This window comes from Mercurialis annua, linkage group LG7 (assembly GCF_937616625.2).
Source record: "Mercurialis annua linkage group LG7, ddMerAnnu1.2, whole genome shotgun sequence".
In the NCBI taxonomy this organism is placed as follows: Eukaryota; Viridiplantae; Streptophyta; class Magnoliopsida; order Malpighiales; family Euphorbiaceae; genus Mercurialis; species Mercurialis annua.
In genome coordinates this window covers 32,856,370-32,865,056 of record NC_065576.1, presented here as the reverse complement: position 1 = coordinate 32,865,056, position 8,687 = coordinate 32,856,370, and the positions used below count along the sequence as shown (strand labels likewise).

At 35.1% G+C, this 8,687-nt stretch overlaps 1 protein-coding gene across 1 annotated transcript; it reads right to left on the bottom strand.

Annotated features, from left to right (window-relative positions):
• Nucleotides 1-7,139: 7,139 nt before the first annotated feature.
• On the bottom strand, nt 7,140-8,472 carry LOC126657048 (uncharacterized). The gene is made up of 3 exons (XM_050351671.1): nt 8,268-8,472; nt 7,396-8,186; nt 7,140-7,325 (listed from the first exon to the last, which is right to left on the bottom strand). Exons 1-3 carry the CDS (start codon nt 8,470-8,472, stop codon nt 7,140-7,142), a joined length of 1,182 nt encoding a protein of 393 aa, XP_050207628.1.
• Nucleotides 8,473-8,687: the final 215 nt, after the last annotated feature.

Here is an 8,687-nt window from a genome sequence, read left to right as displayed (position 1 = left end):
GAGACTCCAACAACATGCCAATTATATAAGTAATCCAAATTCAAAGTAATACATGTCAACATATGCATAAACAATAGTCAAACTAATATGACAATAACAATCTAAAACAATAAAGACGTAACTATTACTACTACGGTCTAAGAGTTTTAAATAAGTTTGGCATCTTTATTTTAAACCAAAAATAAACCTTCGAGAAAATCAACAAGATGGAGGTCATCAACACGCTTAAAATGAAATCCTGGAAATAGGGAAAACAGCGGGTCAGATATATTGAGATGAGTTCATAATACTATTTACATTTACTAAGTTAAAACCTTTAAAACCATAAAATCGTTTCATACTAATATATAAAGCATATGGAAGAAAATTAAAATAAAACCCAAAGTAAATCCCAAAGTAAATGGGAATAAATCCTCATTAATCCCAAAGCAAGCAGACATCTGTCAGCCAATCCCAAAATAAGCAGTCTCGATAATGCCTATCGAGTAGCTCGTTCCAACCAGTTCCATAATCATTCAAAACAGTTCGAAAACATTTATATACTAAAATAAATAAGTTACTTAACAAATCGGTAAGGGATTATTATACTTTTGGTGTTTCAACTTTTTACAAAATGACAATATGGTGTTTGAACTTAATTTTGTGACAATACGGTGTTGCAACTTGTTGAATAATTACAATATGGTGTTTTTGCCAGTTTCGGACTTTAACCAGTTTTCAAACTTTTTTGTTATTTAAGTTTTAGTCCTTAAACTTTTATTTCTTCAAAACAGTCCAGAATTTTTTTAAAAATCTACTAGGCTCTGATACCATCAATTGTGAGCCTACTCCTACAATGGCAGAACTAAAGAGTTACTCAAAGATCTTTAATTTTTTGTCTATTATTTCTAGACTCCTTCAGCTTCTCATACTCATGAAAGTATCGAGAGCTAGCAACAAAACCTAATGGTTCTCTGTTCTTGAGAAAATAATTCTCAAATTCACTCTGTTTAAGAGTCAACTCTTCTAAATGCTTAGAAAAACTTTCTACAGATTTGTTTAAAGTTTCTAAAGTCACACTTAGAGAATTAAGACGATCGATAATAGAATTTAACAATCCTATTACTGGTTCCTTACCTACTCCGTGATCTAAATGGAAACAATCAGGATAAGGGCAATTACCATTCATCAAGATTTAAGTAAAAACTTCAGATAAATAAAACAATTTATTCATCTAAAAATATATACCTTCAATGAACAGGGTCCACTAAGCTTCCGCAATTGCGTCCACTTCCTCTACGCTCGTCACCAGCAGCTAGAAGGATCTTCTGTGTTATGAATGCCCGCTTCTCTTTAATTGATTATGGGACTTATGAAACACTCCTTCACTAAAACAGACCGTTGTAAAAATGAAACAAGGTATATAGTAGCAAAAATTCTCAGACAATTATATGAAAGCACTCTGATTTATTTCTGCTCCCTTTGTTCATAGAACTTAAGGGTATTTATAGGGAATACAACGACTAGCTGGTGCCTCTAGTACTGTTTTCCAGCTTCAAAAGACTCAATAATTGAAAGCAATAATTTTAGACAGCTGGTGTCTCTGGTCCCATTTTCCAGCTGTAGTACAATAACTCTCAATAATACAATATAAAAGATAAGGTTCCTACAACAACACTAAAGACATGACACGCATATTAAGACACATGGGTCATATTATGGGTAGTGCTTTGTAGGATAGTGGCTGCCTCAATTATACATATTGAGGGTGACATCATGGATGACGTTTTTGTCATGCCACCTGTGAGTGAGTGACAGGCAAGTCCCAATTCATTTCGTCTAGTTCCTGCCTTGCTTTCTCAAAGAGCTGTTCTTTATGCTCAGCTACTTTCTTCCAAATCTCAAAGGTTTCTGATTTGAAATTTAAGCTAGCATCCTTGTTAACTAGCTTCAAGAGTAATGTTTTTGCCTCTTCCCGTCCAGAGATAAATCTTGCATTATCGATAACTCCAAGATCTTTGGACCAGATGGTTATGAACATTCTTCCATCTCCGAGAATGATGTAGTTAGAATTGTTAACTATATTCTCCAAGACAGACTTGAGGAACTCAATATGAAGAGCTTTGTTTGCGAGCTTTGATTCTTCATACATTTTCCACCTTAACTTTTGATTTTGACTATTAACTTTCTGGGGTTCCACAAGTTCTCTATTGGTGATAGGGCGAAGATCCCAAATTTGATAAGGATATCGGACCTTACCATCCTCTTCATATTCCATCATTGTACTTACAATTTGAAATGTAACAAACCTAGTTGTTTGTTTAACATAACTTAAAGCTGTTTGCACAATTCCTGGAAATACTGACCGGGGAGTTTCTAAATCCACTTCTAAAATTGAAGTTAGACCTGCTTCTGTGAATTTTAGACTTTCCACCGCCATGTCTGCTTCAATTTGCAAACCAGGCCATCCATGTGACTGCCAATGAATGTAAGGTTGTAACATAGAACATTCTTTGAGAGAACGATCTATCGAATCAACTATTTTCTTTTTGATAGTGTATCTTACATCTGGGGGTAAATATTGATTCATTCTTTCAAGAAGTTGTTTCCTCTCAGAGATATGTTCAAGGAAATCTTCTTCTTGCGCTGAACGGAAACCAAGTTGTTTTTCCAATTTTAAAATGTATTGAACAACTTCATCTGCAAAGTGTGATATTTGCTGAAAATCTTTATTTTGGATTCCTCCTTTTAGACCTGCACACAAATTAGATCCGTCTTTTGAAAGACCAAGACTTTCGTCTTCATGATAATTCCAGGTTTGTTCTACCTCAGGATTTTCTAGTGATGCAAGAAATCCTCCAAGATCAATATCTTCAGATTCAATTTTTGAATTTGTTTCTTCCTGAGAATGTGATGGTTTTTCCACGGAATATTTGACTTTAAAGTCATATTTTCCAGAGGGTTCGCCCAACGTATCCCACTCAGGACCATCATCGAGAAGATCATCATTATCTGAGTATTCTTCTCCAGAATTAAAAACAAATTCTTCCTTATTTTGATTTGGAACCTTTGTAGGTTCATTCGCACTTTTACTAGCCTCGTGACCTAAAATGTCACCTTGCAGTATTTCAGCGTTATCTTTTTGAGAAGAAAGCTGATTATCATAGTCTTCTTTACATTTTTTGTACCATTCTTCTCGCAGTTTTTCAGCTCTTTCCTTAGTCAAGCCAAATTTTGCAGCTCCTTCGGCTAGATGATCTCTCTTTGGCGTTTGAGACACTAATGGCTTCTTATTCTCGTTCAGTTGAACCAAGGATTTTTCCTTTCGTTTCTTTTGGGGAACCAAAGGTTTTTCTTTTACCTTTTCATAAACCTTTTTAGGGTTTATCAGTTCTTTTGAACTCGCAGCTACATTTCCCTTTGGGCATTCTGAAGTAAAATGACCAGGTTGCTTGCACCGCCAACAAAGGCTATCTTTTGAAGCCTTTGTTTTCTTGTTCGTCCCTTTTGGACCAGAGCATATGCTCTCGTTCTCTTCATTTCCTCGTTTCATAGGGCACTTCTTTCTTGTATGCCCTTCCTTCTTGCAAATCCAACATAGCTTGTTTTTGGCAGCAGGATCCATCTGCAATGTCAGAAAGTTCACGAGAAAGAGAATCAGCTATTACATTTTTATCAGATGCAATATATTCAATATCAAACCTGTAATAACTAAACCATTCTTGCAACCTTAAGAGTCTAGTTTGTCTAGCTTCTTTGAAGTTCAGATTCCTAAACCTTTTAACATAAGTAGAATCTGTTCTAAGAATAAACCTTTTTGGTGCTAAGAAGAGATAAAAAGCTTTCATACCGTTTTTTGCCGCTAATACTTCCTTTTCATGAATTGGATAATTTAATTCTGCACCTTTAAAGGTTCCAGACCAATACTTACAAATAGGTTCAGGTTTCCGTCCTTTGATTCTAAGGACTGCACCCCAACTCTTTTCAGAAGCATCTGTCTCCAAGACTAACTCATCTGTATCAGAGGGTAAATTTAAACATGGCAAATTTTTCATTTTTTCTTTTACCTGTTGTACAGCTAGAGTGTCTTCTTCATCCCAATACCAGGGAGTTTTATCAGAAGATTTCTTAGATATCCTTCCTAAGTATTTGGACAAATCTTTCACGAATTGTCTAGCATAGTTAGCAAGTCCACAAAATCTTTGTACTTGCTTCCTATCTTCCAATTCATCAGGAAAATTGATAAGTTTTTCAGAGATATGACTTTGTAGCCATATTTTTCCTTTTGCTATTTCTATCCCTAGAAATTTTATCTTTTCCTTAAACCATTCTATCTTTCTTTCAGATAGAATCATACCTTCCCTTTGAAGGATATCAGTCACTTGTTCAAGGTGACTCATGTGTTCAGCTTCATTATTGCTAAAAACTAACACATCGTCTATATAGACCACACAAAACTTCTTTAATGCTTTAAAAGCATTATCCATTTTTCGTTGAAATATGCCAGGGGCATTTTTCAAACCGAATGGCATTACTAACCATTCATACATTCCTTGAGGAGCATTGAATGCTGTTAATGGTATAGAGTCTTCCTCCATTTTTACCTGCCAATAACCGCTTTTTAAATCAAATTTAGAAAAAATGGATGGTTGTTTAAGACTTAACCTGTCAATTACATCTCCGGCTGTAGGAATTTTATAGCCATCATCTTTGGTCATTTGATTTACCTGACGATAGTCTATAACCATTCGTGCTTTTCCACGCACCTGCTCTGCATGATTAATTACCATAAAAGCTGGACTAGAATGTGGACTTTCACTATTTCTAATCAACCCTTTTTCGAGCAATTCAGGAATTTGTTTATCAAATTCTTCTATCATTTCTTCAGAATATGTTATATTTTTTGATCTGATGATAGTATCGGGATTTTTCAGTTCTAGTTTGGCTTTTATACCATTTAGAACCCATAACTTTAATGGATCTTCACTAAAGTTATCAGCTAACTTGTTTATAAACTTATCCCATTTGTTTCCTGCAAGTTGTATGCTTCTTGTAATAGGTTTTTCTATTACATCTTGTGTTTGACATAAATTTTCATACCAATTGGTATCATTTGGAATTTCCGATCCAAATAAACAATCTATCCATGACTCACCACGCTGTGCTCGCACTCTGTAAGCTGGTTCACAAGGTATAGATCCACAAAGTTCAGAAACTTTTACGGGATAAAAACCGAATTTCAATTTTAATTGTGGACTCGTAAGAGTTGTGATTTTGACACCTGCAATTGAGATAAATACATCGTCTTGCACAAAAGGACGATTTTCTTTTTGTCCTTTTAGGAAAGCATTTCCTAAAATAATATCTGCATCTAGTTCAGGAAAGGCTAAAATCTTATCAATAATGAATTGTTTTTCATTAATGATAACAGGAACTTTTTCAGCATAATGTGTTACTAGATTTACCTCACCTCCTGCCATACGTAAAACAATAGGTTCGGCCAATGGCTTCCACCATTCATCTGGTAATGCATTAGGTCTTGCACTACTGATTGTTGCTCCTGTGTCTATTAACGCATCTAAACAATAATCATAATAACCTGAAAATTTGAATGTTAGTGAAATGTAAGTGCTCAAATTGGTTTTTTCCAGGCTAAAGATCTTTTGTGATGCCATTGGAATAGGTGATATCATATTCCAAATATCTTCAAAAGGCATTGACCGTTGTTGCGAAATAGTTTGAATTTTTCGAACAACCTCAGGAAGTATTATTGCTTGTCTCATTAATCTTACACTTTCCTGACCTTCCTCTTCATCTGCATAAATAGGTAGACTTATTTCTTTGTAGCCTATAATTCTCCTATTGTCAGATGATTGTCCATCTTCTTCTCTTATTGATGTTCTAGGAATTTCAGTTGCACTAGACACTGATCTTCTAGGTAGTTGGTCTAATGTTGAAGCATTAAACATGTTCCTAGAGGATAATGACCTCCTGAGAATAGGATCAGAGATTCTAAAAGCTCTCATAGGCTCTTCTAGATTCAGAATGATATCTTTTCCCCTTTGGGTTATCTGAGAAGATCCTATTTGCCTTGAAGATTCAGCTGGTTCTGTAAGCACCCAACTCTTGGGCCAACTTAGTTCTACAGGATTTATCTCTTTCCTATTGAATTGCTTATAGTTATCTGAACCTTCTTCGAATAATTCTGTTACTTTAGAAATGTTCCTCACTCCTGGATTAGTTGTGTTAATAAGTCTAAAGACAATCCTAGTGTGATACGCCAAATACTTGGCCTGAGAACTCATTCTATTCATCTTAGAGGATTTAATCCTAAGAGTCAAAGAATTTCCCAAACATTTATCGCTTAAAGCCATCAAATAATTTGGATAGGCTTGAAACCAGACTGGACCATTTGCTAGGTTAGTCTGAACACCTGATATTAGCTGGTCTTTAAATTCTTTCCATCTTTTGTCTAAGACTGCTGCTATCACAGGACTGTCCGCTGGGAGATTAAACAAAGGGACTAATCCTACTTGCACTAAACCAACATGGATGTATTTATATTCACCTTTAGACTTGTTCATCATTTCTCTAATTTTGGCAAGTGTAATTAGAGATACATCCAACGTTTCTAATTCTGTGCTAGAAACCTGAGCTGTGGACTCAGACTGGGAGACATCGACTATTGATTTGAAGCTAAATCTAGACTTACTATAAATAGAGTTGATGTCTACCTTTGGCAGTTTCCATTCTAGACAGTTTCTAGATGGATCCTCGTACTGAAATGATTCTTCATGCACCAGAGTAGTATCCAATGGTACTAACTCATCATCCATATCAGCTCTTGAAGTGTTCATCATGAATATTTTAGCTGTCCATAAATCAGATTCATCATTATCAGTTTCATATTCAGAAACTACTTCATAAATTGAATCTACTTCAGAGTCTATATCAGAAAATTCTTCTTCATCTACTGGCTCATATGCTAGATTCTCATTTTCGAAGAATACTCTCCTAAGATTTTCCTTTCGCTTATTCTTTTGAGGACAAGTATCGGCTTTATGACTCTTAGAGCCACATACCCAGCAACAAGAACAGTTACTCAAAGGTTTTTCCCTTAGGACATTTTGGTTCTCTACCATATTTTTTCTTAAACGCATCTATCCTATCTTTGTCTCTAAGGTTACTTCTTTTTCTAATAAACCTTCCTGGTCTATCGGACTTCCTCCTTTCCTCTCTATCTCTTCTTGATATTCTTCTTTTTCTATATCCTTTGAAACTTTTCTTTTTTGAAGAATATCCAGTCCTAGATTTTTCTTCTGTTCCAGAAGAACATCCATACCTTCCTGGAACATACTCAATTTGAGAACAACAACTCTTGTTTAAATAAGGAAGACGTTTTGCATCTTGCCTTACTTGGAGTTCAGTGCATGCTTTTCTCATAGCATACCTCACTGCTTGTATCCTTCCTCCTAAACCATCAACTACTTTGTCTTCATTTAGGAGAAGTTGAAATGCAGTCTTTGCTACTTCCGGCCAAGGATCCGGGAGTTTAGCAAAAAATAATTCTGACATGTAATTTTGGGCCGCCAAGTCTAAATTATAATAATATTTTTGAAATTCACAGGCAAAGTTATCAAAATAGCACATGTCACAGATTTGTAGTTTCATTAAAGCCATTAAAGATTGCTCTTTTTCTAATGACTCTGTTGACAACGAAAACCCACAAAATTCTCTTTTCAAGGCGTCTACCACTATAGCTAGTACTCCATCTGCAAACACTTCTTTATCAATTTCTTCTTTTATTGGAGTATGAGCTATTAATGATTCCCAGTATTTTTGAGCATTACCAACCATGGTGGCTTTGCACAATTCGTAGGCGCCTCCCGGAGTGTAACCACCTGATTTTACTGTAAATCTAATCATAGTAATCCACTCATCTATTTTTTCGGACGCATGTTTCTCACAATCTAAGTTGAGAAATGCCGCCGGGCTAATTACCGGTCTCAAAGGGTTATCCCTAGGTACAAATTCTTCTTTTGTCCTATGTGGATAATTAGGTTTGTACATTGTTCTCTTCGTAGAGACTAGCTCATTAAAGGTTCTGTCATCTATATGTAGAGGAGCTTCTTCTACCAAACCTAAGGATTTTCTAAGGTCTTGTGCCAGATTATTATTATTCATGTTGGCTGCTTTAGTTGTTGGATCTGCAATAAAAGGAACAATTTTTTCTTTTCTTAATTGAAGAATTTCTTTTTCAGTTATTGGTCCTTTTGTCTTTTTTAAACCTTTTTCCCTTTCAATTGCATCTAACCTTTCATTTACCAGTTTTCCTACTTCATTTGCTAAAGTAGATCTTTCTTCTGGTGAATCACCTAAAATTCCTTTTGCATGAAAATGTTCAAGGAGTTGGTGCACTTCACTTTGCACGTTGTGTAGCGAAGTCAATCCTGATGGATTACTAGAGTCTGAACTCTCGGCTGGATTACCCATTAAACTAGCTTAATTAAGTCTAATTTAATTAATTATTATTCAAATAGTGTTAATTACACTATTTCAGAAGTTTATTTTTCTTCTTAGTTGAAAATATGGACTAAATTGAAAATATTTTTTCTTTTTGTACTTATCAGTACTGCTGCTTGAAAACTATAGGAACCAAACCTGCCTTTTTTTGATAGTTAAAATTCTGATTGGTAACCTGTAACCTG